The sequence below is a fragment of the Leptonotus elevatus genome, chromosome 2 (genome assembly GCF_054856555.1).
Source record: "Leptonotus elevatus isolate MCC_2025b chromosome 2, RoL_Lele_1.0, whole genome shotgun sequence".
NCBI lineage: Eukaryota > Metazoa > Chordata > Actinopteri > Syngnathiformes > Syngnathidae > Leptonotus > Leptonotus elevatus.
In genome coordinates this window covers 33,268,880-33,288,103 of record NC_141240.1, presented here as the reverse complement: position 1 = coordinate 33,288,103, position 19,224 = coordinate 33,268,880, and the positions used below count along the sequence as shown (strand labels likewise).

General features: G+C 42.0%; 2 protein-coding genes across 7 annotated transcripts in view; one reads left to right on the top strand and one right to left on the bottom strand.

The window, feature by feature from the left end:
* mical1 (microtubule associated monooxygenase, calponin and LIM domain containing 1) overlaps positions 1-19,224 on the bottom strand; it is a 91,213-nt gene that overhangs the window by 29,999 nt on the left and 41,990 nt on the right. The gene's annotated exons all lie outside the window — the stretch shown is intronic.
* On the top strand, positions 1,803-17,839 carry LOC147179688 (LIM domain and actin-binding protein 1-like). 4 transcript variants are annotated; one of them, XM_086070177.1, is made up of 9 exons: positions 1,803-1,845; positions 4,938-5,277; positions 13,981-14,047; positions 14,985-15,073; positions 15,150-15,215; positions 15,292-15,346; positions 15,528-15,571; positions 15,648-15,781; positions 16,467-17,838. In XM_086070177.1, exons 2-9 carry the CDS (start codon positions 5,149-5,151, stop codon positions 17,365-17,367), a joined length of 1,485 nt encoding a protein of 494 aa, XP_085926303.1. In that variant the 5' UTR covers positions 1,803-1,845; positions 4,938-5,148; the 3' UTR covers positions 17,368-17,838. The 4 variants fall into 4 exon arrangements, with proteins under 4 accessions (XP_085926303.1, XP_085926302.1, XP_085926301.1 ...); XM_086070176.1 differs by lacking the exon at positions 1,803-1,845 and adding an exon at positions 4,172-4,300; XM_086070175.1 differs by lacking the exons at positions 1,803-1,845; positions 4,938-5,277 and adding an exon at positions 7,482-7,699 and having other exon boundaries at positions 16,467-17,837.

Below are 19,224 nucleotides of genomic sequence, written 5' to 3'. Positions count from 1 at the left end.
GACCTGAGTCACTTTCATATGTGTTCCTAGATCGGATACGTATCCGAATTTTTGCAATGCGACCGCAGTCTGAACGGCCAGGTGGCATATATCCGACCTCGAGGTCATCAAAAGTCCAGTCTGCGTTCTGCGCGGGCGGGGTTGCATTAAGCTTGATTTATGCTTGACGCATCCGCGAGGTCCCCACGGCTCCAGGACGTATACGTGAATCGGCAAAGTTGTTTCGAGTAACAATTGAGACTTTATATTTGACCTTAATTTAATCCCGCTTGAAACATTAAGTATAAAGATGACATTTGTGGTGGTGAAATTAGTAATTTAGCCATTCAGACGGTTCATTTATATACGCACGACAATGACGTGACGTCATCGTCAGGGAGAAAAAAAAGGACAGGTCTCCTATTTTCACAAAAATATTTCTACCCCCTCCTGCATCACTACTCAGTTGATATGAGAGGGTAAAAATATGAGCCCTGATGACGGATTTATAAAAGTCCGTGGACCTGACACGTACGCTGGACCATACGTATTTTTTTTTTAATTAATTATTTTTTTTATTCATTCATTCATTCACAAATGAAGCTTGCAGAAAATTGAAACATACAAGGACGCTGGACCATACGTATTTACTTCCGCAAACACAAACGTGAGCGACGTCGTATCTTCTGCACATGCGGGTCACTTTGGGGACGCATTACGCCCACACAGCAGACAGACTGGGGTCGCAATTATGAACGCTTACTAAAAACAAAAATCGGATTTCAGCCAAAAATTGGAATTGAGCATTAAGACCAGTGTGGACGTAGAAGTGCACTTTTGAATATAATTTGGTCTCTTTTTCTTTTTACAAAAGAAAAAAAGAATGTATTGTTTTTGCATTAAAAACATTTTTTTTTTAATTATTATTATTTTTTACAAGAATAGTGTATAAAATACTACTAGATAATGAGAATCAATTCATACTGTTTGAGGGGGGAAACAGCATAATGCTACCAGAATAAAGTTATATTTTTTCCCCCTAGGAATACAGTAATATATATATATATTTTTTTTTTAATAAACAGGCAATATTACAAGATTAAAGTTGTATATTTCTAGATTTAAAAAACCTGAATTGTTCAAGAGTAGAGGTATTTTTCTTTGGAATAAACAAAGTACTGTAATATTACTAGAATCATGTTTTTATTTTCAGATTATGGGAATGAAGTCATATATTCTGAGGAAAGTAGAATAAAAATTCACTTTTCGACATTCAAAAATCTAAATTTTGCAAAAATAGTTAGTTTTTAGAATAAAACGACATGAGAAAAATTAATGTATTTTTTCCAACATTGAAATAATATCTCGAATTTTAAGAGAATGTCTTATTAATATGTTTGCAACAAAAGACTATAAATATTACAAGAAAAAACAATCCAAACATTTTTGAGCATGGTATTAATTTTCTTAAGAATAACGAGGAGGAATCAATTCCAAGCGTTTGCTCTCTTGCCTGCGAGGCTACGTGCAGTTTAGGAGTGACTCACATCCTGGAAGGCGACGATGACCTTTTGTGAGAACGGGCCAGGCGGGAGTCACACCACGATGTTTCCAGTAAAGCGCCCCCCCCCCCCCCCCAACCTAGCACCCACTGCTTTTACACATGATCGTCCATCTAACTTTAGATCGCGATCCCGCACTTGTCGCCGCCAGGTGAAGGTGAGTGCTGCCTTGTGATTGGCTGAGAGGACTTCAAGTGGGCAGACCCCTCCTGTGACCTTGTCCACTCAAAACTACTCGTAGCAGCAGTTGAGTGGGAGAAGTTAAAGGGAACGCTCAAGTGGACCTCACTGCAGATTTGTGCAGGTACCGTATGACGTCTTTTTGTTTTGTTTACATCTTATGAAGAACCACAGGAAGTGACTGGTTTGATGTCTCAACATCATGCGAGCAGTTTGGCTGCATGTATTTGTTCCACTTTTACGCAAGGCCAGTTTCATAAATCATCCTTTACAGACGTCAACAAATATGACAAGACAAACCCCAACATTACATTTATGATGCTTCGTTTTTAAGCTGAATCTAAACATTTGATCAATGAGCAAAATGTATTAAAATGTTCAGTGCAGAAACTTACAGAAACTAATAATAAATTCATTTTGGTCCATAACAATTTTGAGAAAATTGGCAAAAATAATCGTTGATTTTCAAAATAAAAGCTAATGTTTGTAAATGTCTTACATGGAGAATGACAGAAATGGGAGGGAATGTTTACTGTTGATAGGCAGAAATCAGTGGATTTGGACAAGGTCTCTAAATAAGCATCAAAATAGCTGTCGATTAATTGTGACTGAGTATGTGAAGGCAATCTGCTCACATAAAGTCAAAAACTAATGTCTTCTCTGCATTTCATTCTGGTTCTATTTGGACAACGCAAAGAGCACGCATGTGGACATTTTCCATCTGCTGACCTTGTCCTGCTTTTCCTTATCTATCAATACATGACCCAAAAGACAAATATTGACTCCTCTAAATAAGAGTTTTATTTGAAATCGTCATCATTGTTAGCGCCAGAAATGCGCCAGAGCTAAGGAGGGCAACGTTTTCAGTCAATTGAAAATATTTGGTATATTATATACAGGGCTTAAAGTAAGAGTGTCTGAAATCTGTTGTTGGCTGGTTGGGAGGGGTGGGGGTGGGGGAGGGGAATGTCTCACCACAAAATCGTGCTTATCAATGAATGCGCACGTGTATTTTGTGCATTTTGCATATATGGTCCCTCATTGAAGCCGCAGTGGCAGATGTGAACCTACAACCCGGTGTTGTGCCAATGTTGAAGGCAATTCACTTTCTTTACTCAACTCTGCAATCAGCCCATCATGTTGTGCCCTGCTTAGATGCATCCTTAATAAAAGAAAAGAGGAGCTCATTGCCGGTGACTGCCAGTATTAGCGGTTACTCGAAAGCTTGACTTTTTAAAATCACGATAAACCGGCAAACGATAGACCGCCAAACTGGTAATCGGCGCTGTCTCTGAGGGTCACCGCCAAGGAGCTGTCGTTGGGGGCAAGAACAGCAACGTCACCCAACGCTTCTGCAAGTACGACATTCCGTCCGTCCGTTGCGCTCCACTGAAATCATTGGTGGATTATCACTTGATCAGCCCTGACCAGTTCCTCGAGTTGCACTCAACTGACGTTCCAGGTGCAAAATCTGCAGCCTACTTCCAAAAAGGTTTTCTTTCAAAAAGGCAACTCACACTAAATATCAGATGCCTGAAAATTCCACTTTAAAAGGAATTAAACCCCAAAATATATATTTTTGCAAGTATATATATATATATATATATATATATATATATATATATATATATATATAAACTGATTTATGATTAATTTTTCGTTTGTGGAATAAGTGTTCAACAGAATCATTCCTCAATCTCAGGTTGCCGCCATGATGGGCAATAGCACCCTCTGCTGGATGGATTATTTTGTCTTTGCAAAAACTGCTTCAAATAAAAGTAAAACTGTCAAAGTGGATTTTTTTCTGGGGAAATTCAAAATATCCACCAGAAAGCTCGTACAGGCCTAAATTCCAAGAAGTCGACTTTTAAAAATTATTTTGATGTTTCCAAATGTGTCACATGCCCTAAAAACTCTTATGTGAACATCACTAAAGCAACATGACTGGTGAGACGAGCAATCAAATAAATCATGTATGGTCATCATCAATAGATTATCCATAATTTTTCTGGTTCTGGAGGATTTTAGAAGCGATCAAAGTGCTTGTTCCGTGTTTTGTTTTGATTAGAAAATTCCACAAAGATGGCAGACACTTGTCATGTTGCTATAAAAATTTCCAAAGCATTTACACTAGCTAACAATGTCATCCAAAAACAAAAACCAAGACTGATATCTGTCGACCGACAGAATGTGCAAAGATTCGGAAGAGACGAGAGGACAGCAACTGTTGAATCAAACTGACATGAACGCAGGTTGAGGTTGTTTTTTGTCTGCCACCATGGAGAATTGTAGCAGTACACCCCCCCCCCCCCCCTCATTTCCTGGACTTATTTTTCCTCTTTGCCCTCACTGACCACCTCTGTTTCTGATTTTCTCATCTTCCCCGCCCCCTCAGGTCCCTCCCTCACTGCCGGTTTCCTTCCTTCCCTCTCTCTCTTTCTCTCACGGGGCGTAGGGGGTGGGATAGGTACTGATCACTTCTCCTTGCTCTCACATCTGGAGCGCCTTGTGGCATTTCTCGCCGGCCGGCCGACGCTCGATCACACCAGCGGACTGCCGGGTCTCCAGACCCTCCTCAGGTTTTGACTTCTTCGTTGCCTAAAAGTCTTTTTTCCCCCCCTTCCTACTTTCCAAGCGCATCCAGCACACCCTTTGCCTTTTGAATTGCTCTTTGTCTTTTTGCGCAGTTGTTTCCTGCCTCTGCAGTCTTTTTGCCCCCTGTCGTACCCTCCCCCTCTCACAAAGCTTCCCTGAAGTTGTGTTTCAAATGTCTCTAGCCTTTATCAGTGTGTCTTTATGAGCTCAAAACTTATAGAAGGCGGCTCGTATCTCTCATTGTGTTGCCTAAGAAATGGTGAGTCATCACATCTGGAGTCTGTCAGGAAAAATGTAGCCAAAGTTTCGTCAATCAATTTCCTTTATCATGCCTTCTTTGATGATAATGTTTATATTACTTGTGTTCAGAAAAAAAGAAGAAGAGAGAAGTTGTGTGACCTGGTTAATAGTTTAAGAAACATAAATTGTCAGCCGGGTCACACTTCTCTATACTCGATTTATTTTCTCTAAACAAGAAATCCAAAACTCTTTTTGTCAGTTCGGTGCCACTTCTTAATTTGTTGACAATTGAGCACTTTCTGGTATTTTTGGTTTCTGAGTGAAAGGTTTTAGGTTGACATTGTGTTCCTTGTGTCTCATAAATGATATTCCTCTCTATAGGTTGCAGAATCTTCGCAACCGTCCCTTTTGCAGTGGGAGCCTGAGTGGTGGAAAGAAACACTGGCAGCAGCTCTGCATCCGAGACAGCACAGTCAATCAACAGGTGGCGATCCGAGGCCAACGCGACTCCCCCCCCCCCGATCTGCCGCAGGAGAACCGAGGCATCGAGTTGGCAGCGCACGGCCGTCCCGCCCATCAGGAACAGACGGATATGGAGGACAAAGGCAGCAAAGTTGCGGACGAGCAGGAAGAAGAGCTGGCAGAAGTGTCCGACTCGGAAAGGCCGAGCGTTCCGCTCAATGACCTGAAGATGATTTTCGAGAAGGGCGAGGCTGACCAGGTGAGTCGTCTCCACAAAGACTGCGCACTGAACACGCTACAATCGAATTGCTTTGCGTCATGGTTCAATCCAGCTGCCCTGATTTCAAAACAAGTCACCAACTTTTGCCTTTAGTTCCGTCTGCCGATACGACGGGCTTCTGATGGGTCACGCTTCGATTTGAGTCAATGAGTCTGCTTGTTATCAAAGAGCCTCGGAGGCGTCGCGCCCCTCGTCACATGCTGCGCTCTCCCCTCGCCATCCTTCCCTCAGCTGACGTCTGGCTTCTCGCTTCATGCTCCAAATGGGGTGCTAATGCTTGAAAGTGGAGCAATGACGGGGGGGGGGGGTCGTTGAGCCTGCAGCCATGCGTGTCTCGCAAAATCTAAAGTTGGATCACTCGCAGGTGTGACGTGGTCGTTTACGATGGCAACACAACATGATGACGTCATTATGAAGCTTTTAGGTGGACAGCGTTCATGGGGGGGGGGGGGGGTGTCAGAGACCGAGCCCTCCTGCAAAAACTGAAATTGTGAGTAATTGACTGTACCCTGACTGTAAATAATAGCCTATATTAACAGTTTAAAGCATAAATACAGCATACAATGATCCCGAAGCAGTTTTAAAGTCATCCAATCAATCCAAATACACACAATAGGCAACAACAATAAAAATAATAAGACAATAAAAGAATAAAACTGTAAAAAGTCACATAAAACTAAACATAAAAACAGTACAAAACATAAATTCTCAAGCCGGGTTCAATGCCAGTAAGACTTGAGTTTTTCAAAACAGAAAGTGAATCTGATGTTCAGAGGGAGATCGTTAAGCGTCTGGGCGCGGCCACTAAAAAGCTCAGCTTGCAACTGCACGTACTGTAGTCATTAGGGGTGTGAATTGCCTAGTACCTGCCGATTTGATTCGTATCACAATTCATAGGTCACGATTCGATACCGATTAATCCCGATACGAATCTATAAATTGATTATTGCGATTTTTTTTCCTCGAATTTAGAAAATACTAATCAGTAAACTTGTACATGTACACTATAAGATTTGTATGAAAATGTATTTATTTATCTGAAAATTCAGGCATATAAATGAGCCACTGCATTTAGCAAACAGGTTGCAGTCTGTTTCACGTTTGAACAGCACTGAAATAAAATATTAAGGCTTAATGTTTCATTAATATAACATTCTTCCATGCTTAATGTGTGAATCCTAACCCTAAGTAAGACGTTTTGTTGAATATTCCCATAAAAAAATAGATGTTTAAAAATCGATTCGGCCGCATATTAAATCGATTCGAGAATTGCACGCTGTAATATCGCTGAATCGATTTTTTTCTAACACCCCTAGTGGTCATTAGCTAATTGAATATAGCATACCAAAGCTAGGATTGCTAGCCGCTGGTGGACTTCCAATGGCTTTACAAACGGCAACAATATAAACAGGTAACAAGCACATTCATTCACTTCCTATAATGTCCACAACTGTTGATGACGGACAGACTGGCTAACCATAGCTAACAACAGTAAACTGAACCCTCATTCGCTAAACCAAACGAAGCTAAGATAAGCTAAGAGTCTCACAAATCGGAAATGTGAATTATTTCAGCATCAATAATGGGTAGAAAGAAAAAATCGCATACAAAGAAAAATATTTGTACTAGAAACATATTGCTTAAGGTTAATGTGCCACGTCTTTTGTTTGTCATCGTTGCTTGCTAGTGTAGCTCATATGACAGTAGATCAATTCCTTGTGTGTTTTTACATACTTGCCCAACAAGGATAATTCGGAAAACAGAAACCAAAACTATTGTCATTGCTTCAACTCTCCAAAGTTCCAGTTGTATACCGTATGTTGTACATCAACGTCAGCCACCAGGTCAGACCTATTGTACATATTTTTGGTGACATTTTGACTTGCTGTGAGAGTTTTGGGCTCAATAAAGGTTAGGAAAACGCTGAGCTCAGTACAGTGATCCCCATTTATTGCGAGAGTCACGTTCCAAACCATCCTGCGATATAGGTGAGCATTTGTCGCATAAAGTTTATTTACATCTTAAAATATCCCTCCCACACACTGCAATTACATTGAAATAAAAAATAAATACAAATTCTATATATAGTGGGACGAAGATATAGCGGGGCAATTCTTCGCAATTACAACCATAAAATGAATAAAAGTCAAAATAGTCCAAGGTCACATGGCCACGCATAATGAGCGCTCATCATCAATGCGGTCACTCCTTATTATGTCAACAAAAGGTAAGAGCGGTTGAAAGCATTCAAGCTGCAGCGTGTTGTGTCTTTAAGCCATCACGTGTCATCATAAAGGATGTGACGCCAGCCACACAGTTCTAGCCAGATGATGAGCACAAATAGCGACCGGCGAGGACTCCAACGCACCCGCACAGACGGGGGCCTTTTCATTCCAAGACAGTGAGTATGGACTCCGCTTCATCAACGGCCAGTAAAAGCCAAAAGCTCATTTGGATCATGTCGTAAAAGACCGGGAAAAAAGTCAACTCAAGTTTTACGTTTTAAAGGAAGCACGGGTTGAAATCATCTTGATAGAAAGCATGGAGCGAAACCCGCAAGCGAGCGATGATCCGCCGCGCTTAGGAATGTTGGCCTGTCCACTCATGTGACCTTTTTTTCCTTCTCTTATCTTTGGATCTGGAATGTCTTTGTATTGACTTGAGCACAGCGACGGCCTGCTTCGACACGATCAGCAGTCGTACTTCAACTTGAGATCAGATCAAAACATCACATGCGCAAAAAAAAAAAAAAAAAAAACTTTCTCGACCAACTCCTTACTCTTGACTTGAAAACTTGAAAGCCACAGTTTATAACTTGATGGTTCTTGGTTGATAAGAGCCATGTTTGTATGGCGAGGACTGGGCAGACTCGCACTACTGGACCATTTTAACAGACCCCCCCCCCCCCGCCTTCAAGCTTTGCTCTGTCGAGGTCTGCCATGACTTTGTTAATCAAGCTGGTTTCATGGATTATTGAGCGCTTGTCTGTTGTTCTGATGATGGTGGTTATCAATAACCGGTGAGATGAATGATGGCGTGAACCTCTTTTTGACTTTGTAGATGTTTTCTCATTCTTCTGTTTATTTCTATTACACGAGGTGAGAATGATTATTAGTTTACAAGAAAAGCACAACATGAATTTTAGGATGTACTCAACGTTGACTTTTTGACTGGATTATTTCTCGTCATTTTGTTCCATTTCTATCGTGGCCAGTGGAGGTTATCATGAACAACTCGTGAGGGGAGCTCATACTAAAAGGTGGGAGGTTTTCATGAAAAACTGACACAAACAAGCGCAAAGCTCATTGGATGACGTCTTGCTCACGTGAACTTGAGCGCGACCAATCGCGCTGGGAACCTCTTCCTAGCACGTCAGCGGAGGAAAACGATACTGAACCCAAGTATGCAACAGAACACTTAACTCGTCAAACGTATAGTGAAAAATATTTTGAATTGACTTCATTTAAACATGCACATCGATTGCCCATGATTCAAATGTGGTCAAATGATGTCTCCTCTAAACAATATCTCAAATACAAAAACAATTTCCAAAATGTTGGCAAGACCAAGTTTAATATACATCTGGTTAACTTATAATATGAAAGTAAGGTTAATATAAATTAGATTACACATTTTTTAGTTTTACTCAAATAAGGGTGATGCAAAAATGAGTACACCCCTTAACAAAAAATGACTAAATCTAGTACTTTGTATGGCCTTCACGATTTTTAATCACAGCACAGCTTCTAGGCATGAAATGAACAAGATGGCAACATTTTGTTGCATTAATCTTTTTTCCATTCTTCAAGAATGGCCTCTTTTAGAGACTGGATGCTGGATGGAGAGTGATGCTCAACTTTCCTCTTTAGAATTCCCCCATAGGTGAATTCATGATGTTATTAATGAAATTCAGCACCCTGACACCAGCAGCAAATAGTCATATACATACATATATATATATATACATATATATATATATATATATACATATATATATATATACATATATATATATATATATATACATATACATATATATATATATATACATATATATATATATACATATACATATACATATATATATATATATACATATATACATATATATATATATATATATATATATATATATATATATACGTATATATATATATATATACATATACATATATATATATACATATATATATATATATATACATACATATATATATATGTATATATATATATATACATATATACATACATATATATATATGTATATATATATATATACATATATACATATATATATATATATATATACATATATATATATATATATATCATACACACACACTATATATATATATATATATATATATGATAAAGTACCTCTTTACATCCACAAGCAGAATTTACAAAAGTCCTTACAAGGAAAAGCAAGCATGCCAAATGACTATTATTTTTGGAAAATATTAAGCATCTTTTATTTTTCTAGCAACAAAAATAAAATGGAGGCCAAAATTCCAGTGCGATTTTGTGTATCGGTGAAATAAAAACTAATGCAAAAAAAAACAAAACCGAAAGCCTGAAAACAGGCACATTAGTGATATTAAATTGGCTGTTGTCCGAGCACACCACTTGGATTATGTAGGTAGCACACAAGCACAGCAGCCTTGTAAACGCAATTTTATTGCATAGTTTAGTGATTATGAAAGGCTGAAGCGCCATGAAAGGACTCAATACGGTCAATTGGACGCGAGGGCTGTGGAGTTTGCATAACGGCGCCCGCTGTGCGTCTTTTGTCAGAGCGATGATGTCATGCTGTGTGCTCATGACATCAGCTGATCTTCAACCTCATCAAAGATCACCTCATCAGTCACGTGTGCCAACGCTCCCCCCCCCCCCCCTTCCTCACTCTTGAAACCTCATCCCCAGCCTCAAACCTCTACTTTTGGTAAACCCTTTAATCCCGCCGTCTCCCTCCAAGTCTTATCTAAATACGCCCCTCCCATCCTTCCTGTCACCCCATTGTCAGGCCTGGAAAGAGAAACCATCTGGGTGACATGTGTGAAATGCAATACTACAAAAATAACCTAAATTCTTATATTTGTTCCAAGGAAATGTTATCAATATTTTGCCAACAGTCGTTTGTGTTCATTTTGTTTCCTTTTTAATGGGCTGCGTGCGGTGCTTCCAGTATGTGGATGTTAGATAGTTCTTTTGTCCAATCAGATTTCAGCCTCTGTGTTGCCATGCCTATCTAATCTGCCCATGGTCTTCCCAATTCACTGGTGCTGGCCAATGTAAAATAGATTAGCTTTATTTTTATTTTTTTAATGGGGCAAGCCAGGATCGATCATTTGACCTCCGTTTTGGCAGCACAAAGCTTTACCAGTGAGCTAAGGTTCTGTGCCGCCAATACAGTTCAGGACCTTATTTGAACACTAAGGGACCAAGGTACGAAAAATGCTGACCTACATTTTTATTTTTTAAGAAAATTAAGTATTTTTTAGAATATATAGTTAGAGAATAGAACTGAACAGCTTGAAGCCTCTTGATTGAACAATTCACTATTTGACAAAGTGCTGCTGGGTGAAGTGAGTTGTTCTCTTACACGATAAGTTGCTTGTATATCAATTCTTTGCTCACAAGTCAAAGCAAAGACGATTGCTCCTATCTGGAAAAACTCGTCTAACTGGTACAGTTGGACATCATCTGGACCAAAACGTGAACATTTTAATCAAGTCCCAAGTTAAGCCAAGTGAATTTAAACAACAACAAACTTCCTATGATTTTTTTTTTAATCTAAAAGCATAACTGCCATTTGGTTTGGTTCATGTTTGACCATCTATTCATATGTAGTTGACGTAGCTTCCTTGTTGTTGGGTTTAAAAGTAAACAGAGACTTCTCACGTACGTTGTGCAAGTCCAAGTCCAAGTCGAGTCTTTCAGAAGTTTTAGCCAAACAAGTCTCAAGTCCTAAAACTGGTGACTTAAATCTGACTTGAGTCATGTGACTCGAGTCAACCGCCTCTGGAAATGAGCTTCCACAGTAGCTAGGCCTGCCCTTGTTCCTGTTTGGCATCATGGAAACCTCATACAGAGCTGCTTGATTAAGCCCCTTCAACTCCCCCCCTCCCCTTTTTATCCCACAAACCATCCAGCATGACCCCCCCCCCCCCACCCTTATCCCACTGATTGCACCTGCTCCCTGTCCCCATTGAACCCCCCTCCCCCAAAGGGTCCCCCGGGGGGCTCCACTCCAGCCCTCATCCCCTCTGTGTGTCATGAGCCAGTCTGGGCTAGCCCCACTCAGTCTGCGTCTGGACCCGCCGGAGTCGTGCGCCGCCTTGCCTGAACGTCTGTGCCGGCTTCTCCGTCCGTGTCAGTCATTGTTTCTCTTCACAAGAGCGAACGAGGTAGTAGCTAAATTACATGCGTTCTTTTGTTTGCCTTGCAAGTTTACTGTTTTGTTGTTGTACTAACGAAAGCTGCCTGTCAAAGTTGTCCAGTTAACGAGTTGCTCTTTGGGGCCAAAGTAGTTCAGTGTTTTTTTTTCTACTTGGTCTTTGTTTTTGGACGGCTTGATTAATGTGAGCTCAGTTTGTTTTCTTGATTTGGTCGCGTGCGAGACACCGCGTGTCAGTCTGTACGTGAGCATTAATGCTATAAAGATTAGCGGCAGATTCTTTGTCTGGCCCATTGACGCACCCTCCTGAGTGACCATGTGCGTGTTTACATCGGGCTGGCCACATGTTTACACCCCCTCCTCGTGTGTCTGGGGGGGACCCCACCCCACCCCACCCCACCCCACCCCACCCCACCCCACCCCCACATCTGTTGGTTCTTCCTCTAAGCTGCCCCCTCGGCCTGTGGAACATAATCCACCCGTGGGGATTGAACCATTACCATGGAGGTGGTTTAGGAGTGATTTGGGACTTCTTTAAATTACATTCTTGGTTTTGTAGCGGTTGCTTATTGAGCCCTACTAATTGTAATTATTTTGTCTATAATCACCCAGGTCTAATTTACAGGGGTCATACCAAATTGGCTACTCGACTGACTGAAATCAAGCATTTTTGTAGTGCACTTCTGCTGCTCTAATCAATTAAAGAGTCAACTCATCTTACTTAGTTCAACAAGCTAAAGAGTTCAATGTAATAAGACGAGCGCGATTGTCACTTGATGAGTCTCAGCGGTAACGGGGCATTTTGTTACAAGCTTTAAAGAAGGAGCTTGTTGATGTGAGACAAAACAAGCCCGAGCTCGTGGAACGTTCCATTCAACTTCGATCAAGTGAGGGCAAAAGGCCTGCCTGTGTTTCCTCTACAATTCTGTTCCAACTTCTGCAACAAACACAACCCTCCTGAACAGTATGATCTTGTTTCTGTTCTCTGCATTTTTTGTGAACTTGTACAACCTGCTGAGACCTGCCAATGCCCCCCCCCCATTTTTGCAGGTTGACATACACTGTGTAATAGGGGTGTGCCAAAAAATTTATTCTCATTTAGTACGATTCAGAATCGATTTTAAATGTCCCTAAATCGATTTTATTTAAATTATTTTTTGCTGTCTAGCCTTTGTCTGTGTGTGCCTTTATTTGGAGCGCTGTTCATGTACCCAATTTGGCCACTTGGGGGCAGTGTGGTTCCACACACAAGTTGTAGCTACATTAGAGAGTAGAAGGAAAAAGTCACGATCAAATTATTGCAATAAAAGTAGTTTTTTGCAGTGTGGAGACGTTCTTTTGAGTGCTAAAAGTGCCGCGAGTCGCGCGCTAACTAGCATTAGCGAGTCAGACTGGAGTAGATCAATACAATTCCTTGCACATCTATAGAATGAAGCAAAAATCATTGTCAATCAAATAATTTTTAATAAAAAAACTTCCTTAATCGAAAATCGATTCTGAAACGAATCGCAGACCCCAAAATCGGAATCGAATCGTGAGACATTCAAAGATTCCCAGCCCTACTGTCTAATGTGTAGCTACAGACAGGTGGTCAATAAATACAGTAAACATGACCGCAACCCTATCTTGGCTCTCTGCTCGCCATGCATATATCACCACCTACAGTCTCTATTCCAACACTTAGTCGATTCTATTTTGAATTTTTTGCCCCAAACAACACTGCAACAAAACCATAAAACCCCCTCAATCGTTCCAATATCATCATTTCAAAGGTTAGTGAGGGATACTGTACTTTTATTCACCATGTGATGTCATGTGATGTCATGCATGATGCAAATGTGGAACTATAGCACATTGTTTTTGTATTTGCTTGGTGTGACTCTGCTGTCTGCAGGCAGGTCAGCGCTGCAAATGAGAACCGGTCGTCAACTGCCTTAATTAGATCAAGTAGAAATAAATGAAATAGTTGCAATTCCAGTGGCCGTTAATGTTTTGAATTCAAATATCAGGCGCTGAAGCAGAGACGTGCGCAGAGTGTTATGTCTTGTGCTGATCAGACGGCTCGTCTGTCGGCCCTTCTGAGCTCATTAAGGGGATTAAAGTTGTGGGGACACTAACGCACACTAAAGAGTGGCTTTGCATTTGGATTCCCCTGATGGACGTTAAATGTGCATGTTGAGGCGTGAAGGGAGTGTGCCATGCTGGACAACCTCTCAAGCAATATTTTGCTCTCTGCCTTGTGCTTAATCGCCTCCTATTTTCTTTTCCTGCTGTTTTCTTACCAGGTGTCTCGAGAGCAGTCAAGCAAAGCAAACGGCGTCAATACGGCTGGCATGGAGCAGCTTCTGGGGGGTACGTCATCGAACTGTGCTTAAACATGTCCGCCTGATTGCAACATATAACACTTAAGACTATTTAACACGCGACACGCTTGCATCAGAGCCGTAACTTCGATCACAGCTCAGTGTGCTATTGCCACAATAGAGCTAACTATTATTTTAATAATGTGTTTTTTTTTCTATTATCAATGAATTTAATAAAAAAATATATATATTTTTTTTTTTTCAAAAACAGGATATTCTATTAACTTGAGAGGGCAGAAAATGCCCAAACAAATTGATGATTCAGTTCTTGGTTTGGTCTGTAACATTGGTCAGAAAATAAAATCAAATGTATTTTTTTGAAAAGTCGGAGAATATTACAAATGAGAAGTCAATGTTAAGTTCAACGAAGCCAAACAATTAATCACCTGTCAAAATGGTTGTTGATCCATTTGACAAATGATTATTTGTTGCAACTCTCATCCAGCATATATGATGTGTGCTATGGTGCACTGCGGCCGCCGTGCATTTTGGCGCATAAGACTATACATTGGCGATTCACCAACAGCAAAATAAGGGGCAACGAGTACCAGCAGTATGAAAGGAACTTTTAACACCATCCCTGAAATGGGCAAAATGGTCCTCCATTCAATGTTTGCGCCTCTTTTTGAATAAACTACAATGTACACAAATACAAATACATACACAACACACATCTTGTTTACATTTTACATATAAAAGTGGTCCTGGAATTGAACCCTGTTGGACCCCCTTTTTATTTATTTTTTAATTAGAAACATCACATCACATAAACCAATACTACAAAAGACAAAAAAGGTGGGAGGGTGCCCAGTTGACAAAATGACTCCCAATTCTCGGGCGTTAATACTTTGCCAACAAAATAAGGAGTGGAACAAGCAGAAGAAGCTTTTCCTCATCTTGAATGTGTCATCTTGCGTTTGCATCAGACGGAAGTCTGGCGGAGTCGACTCCCCTCCGAGACAGGATGGCCCTCTACCAGGCGGCCATCTCCAAACAGGATGCCACCCCGGTCAATGTGAGTACTGCACATACACTCCATGTGAAAAGAAACGGCAAGAGTCCACTAACATTGAGCCATTTCTCACTCTCAGACTGACCTGCAAGAAACATTTGGTAGCAGACAGAAGGAGAACGTCCCGCCCTTCTCCCTGGACATGGTGAGCTCTGCCTGAATGGGCTTGCGATAATAACTTTTGGGTCAGGAGCACATGACACAAGTTATTTTCCTCTCAGAGTCCAGAGTCTGAGCCGCCAAACAACAGAAAAAGTTTGAATGCCGAGAACAATGGTAATGTATTTCTGTACTTAATTAATCCTGACAGAAATCGCCTAATACGAGTGTTGAGATTTTTACCCGAATTCTGCACGCCTCCCACCCTGGTTGAATGATTTGTGATTTCTGAAAGTCTCAGCCGCTAAATAGCACCACCTAGTGTTTAAATGCCCTAAATGTCAATTTGCTGCCACAGGTGCCGGCAATGCCGCTTCCTGTTCTCCAGCTAAAACTCCAAGGGTGAGTCTCATACACCAAACACACACCTACACACTCCACTCACACTCCCGCGTATGTAACTGGATGCCCTGAACAGAATTTCCACCTGCCGGTGCGAGAAGTGTGCGTCTCCTGTCAGAAGACGGTGTACCCTCTGGAGAGGCTGGTGGCCAATCAGCAAGTCTTCCACAGCGCTTGCTTCCGCTGCTGCCACTGCAACACCAAACTCAGGTGAGGAGGCGGGAAACGCCGCAGGCATCTATCCCAAGTATCGTTCAAATCGTCACGTTTTCCACAATTTGCAGCAGGCTTGACCCCATTTGTGGGGGCGGTTATTGTGTTTTTGTAAGAGTACACATACAATTTTGTAGAGTAAATTTTTTTCAAAGTATTTAAGAACTGTATGAGAGAATTTGCCTATGACATGAAAAAAAAACTATTAAAAGATTTTTCACTCAAAAATTCTAAATTTTGCAAGGAGATTTTGACAAAATGTTACTATAAAAAAACACCCAATCTACCCTGAGCCATCCCGCTCCTATTGTGTGTTAGTATATCACTCATCAGCTGTAATCTTCATAGCTCCAAGACCAAAACCGATGTTTTTGGTCTCCTTTTGGAAATTAGCAGGAGGAGTGGCATAGCTCAGGTGGTAGAGTGGACACGAGTTTGTTCCTCAACCCTTGTTGTAACCTAAAAATAAAATAAAAAATCTAGTAAAACGTACTTCAAAATTTCTGAGTGAAAAAACTTTACTCGTTTTTTTGTCATGAGAAAGGCCAATTGTCTCGTACACAGTACAAATACTTTGAGTAAAATTTACTCTGAATATAACACTCTGTTTAGCGCAAAATGCACTCTACAAAATTTACTGTGTAGGTTGAAAGCATCATATTGTTGTCTTTTGCCCATCTAGTTTGCTCAACTACGCCTCCCTGCACAACAACGTGTATTGCAAGCCGCACTTCAGCCAGCTCTTCAAGGCCAAGGGGAACTACGACGAGGGCTTCGGCCACCGGCCCCACAAGGAGTTGTGGGAGAGCAAAGGCGAGGCGGGCGAGACCGGCGCTCTGTTTACCACTTTGCCGCAGGTCACCAAGAGCCCCTCTTCAATGGGTTCTGAGCTGACCAGCCCCAGCGTGGAGGAGTCCCCGCTCGCTAAGGTCAACGTCCTGACCGCCACCATGGAGGCCCTGGGACAAGGAACCCCGGAGAAGAGCGAGAAGCCCGCAGAGGCGCGCAGGCTGAAAATCTCCTGGCCGCCGGCGCCGGAAGTGGACGACGACGACGATTCCTCCTCGCCGCCCGAACAGGCCAAGGAAGCTTCCCGGAGGAGTTCCTCCTTGAAGGAGCGCTGCATGGCCTTCACGCTGGCGGGCCACGCCACCGCCGCCGCTGAACCAGAGGAGTTCCCGAGCAGCGAGCCGCAGCCTGGGGGGCCGTCACCGGACAACCACACGCCCACGGAGGACAGCTGCGTAGATGTCAACAGCAGCTTTGGGGAGGAGGGTGAATACTTGCTGGAGAAGGGAGGACAAGATGCGGTTGAGAGAGAAGACGGGCCCGAGCATCTTTTCGACCAAGTGGGTTCAGCTTGGCCGCAGAAGCAGACGGAGGACAACGAAGAGGAAGAAGAACAGGTGACAATGGAGAAGTCATCTCAGGAGGAAGAGGTGGAGGCCAGCCGCTCGCCGCAGGATGTGGGCTTCTGGGAGGGTGAGGAGGCCGACGACAAGCCCGAGCTGGAGACGCTGAGCGTGGAGGAAATGATCAAGCGAAATCGCTACTATGAGGAAGATGATGAAGAGGATTTCTGAATTGAGCTGATGTCCAGTCACTTCCTTGTCCACATGCCGAGTTGCCGCAAATTTCAGGTTGAACATCACCAAGTTCTTCAACTGTGCCTCTTTTCTACATTCAAAGCCATTCCAACTTCTTCTTAAGAGAAACTTTGTCCCCACTTCAATATTTTTACACGTAAAGCCCCAAAGACTCAAATGTATTTTACACTTAACTTTTCAAATTTGAATTTGAATGTTTTGCCACTGCAGCTCGCTGCTTCTGCATTTCAAATTTTGAAAAACAGTTCAACCAAAATAAAATAAAGCCTTCAATCTGTTACGGTTTTTAAGAACTTGTATAGTTTTGTTGTTGTTTGTTTTAAACACTATTGCCATTCACTATGTTCATCTTGGAAAATGTTAACTCAAAACTGGATCATCTGCTTATGATGTACTGTTTCTAAGGCCGTGACTTGCTATTTAAATAAATTGTGTACAAAATATCAGAGTTGTTACTCGCCAACACGCTAACACTAACAGGCACCTTCAAGTTGACTATATATTTAAAAAACAAAAAAAAACATACAATTAGAAGAAATTATGCAACAGGTGGAGAATTCAGGTCCAGAAAGTAAAACCCTGCCATGGTTTGGCTTTAGCCACAGGTTCTACTGCCAGGGTTTTTACTTCCTGGACTTGGATTTTGACGCACTGACTGGTAATCACACATGTTCTCAATGAGTTCATCATCCAAGTACAATTGAAGGCAAGGACCTTTTTCCAATTGTCACCGGTGTGTAAAATGTACTACAACGCAACTGAAACACATTTAGTTAATTTATAACTTAACCTGCAGGGAAAAAAACGACTCGAAACGATACACCCGTAGACCATCGAGAAGCTGCTTCAGTAATATTAGAAATATTCATTAATGACATTTAGTAGCCCAACAAAAAGCCTCATTTACAGGAAGACCTGAACATTTAGAGCAAAGACTTGATTGGGAAGTCCAGCTGCGCAGAAACCTGACAGCGGAAAGCATGCCAACGTGTACAGCATTTCCCCATCCAGCAAGCTCCGGAGAGAGGACAACAAGCAAGTCTGTGCTCCGCCACCGGGGGGCGCCCTCTGCCATCCAGAGAGATTGTCAACGCAGTGTGGTTTGAGTGCCACAGAGAACCTTTGCTTATTTTTCTTGGCCAGTGTCAAATGAAATAAAGCAGAGCAAGGGTGTCGGGCCTCGGCGGTGACAGCTGACAGAGCGCACTGCGTAGGATTTACAATCTTGTGTTGGCGTCAAGGTCGCCTGATGAGGCGCTGTGATGATGACGATGACATTTACAAGCCAGCGTAAGTCGTAAATATGCTGCCTGCAGAGTCATGAGAGCGGCGTAGACTTGGGTCTCATCCGCTGAGGTGGTGCAGATCCGCTTTGACTTTGATGTTGGCAGGATTTTAGAATTGGGATTGTTGAAGGGACACAGTCAAGGCGCCGACAAAGGATGTGACGGAGACAGTTGTTGTCAAAGACTTCTAGTTTACGCAGGGTAGCTCTTGGCCCTCAGTGAGATCTCACGGTGGGACCGAAGACATGTCTAAGGTTTTGCGATGGCCAATCGGGCGAGGTCAATCCCATTGTCGATGTCCATTTTCTAAGAATGAGGAGCCGAGGTACTTAAGAGGTGATTTATTCCAGCATCATGCTGTAAAGTAGGATTGTTGGTTGTTTGCTGGCAGTAATTCGGTCGACATGATGACCTTAGTCTTTGTTCGGATGAAAATGAGTTACTTTGAAAATGTGAGGCCGCAGAGGTTTTGCGTGCGGTCGTGTGAATGACTGGCGCCGTTTTATTGGTCAAATGGAGTCAAACGACACGAGTAAATCCATTAGAT

Bases quoted from the DNA above. Each gene is read 5' to 3' on its own strand.
- LOC147179688 (XM_086070174.1), top strand. From the start codon at position 11,574: ATGAGCCAGTCTGGGCTAGCCCCACTCAGTCTGCGTCTGGACCCGCCG. The intron at 11,706-13,980 runs GTAGTAGCTAAA...TTTTCTTACCAG, and splicing joins TCTTCACAAGAGCGAACGAG to GTGTCTCGAGAGCAGTCAAG. The intron at 15,347-15,527 runs GTAATGTATTTC...TTGCTGCCACAG, and splicing joins TTTGAATGCCGAGAACAATG to GTGCCGGCAATGCCGCTTCC.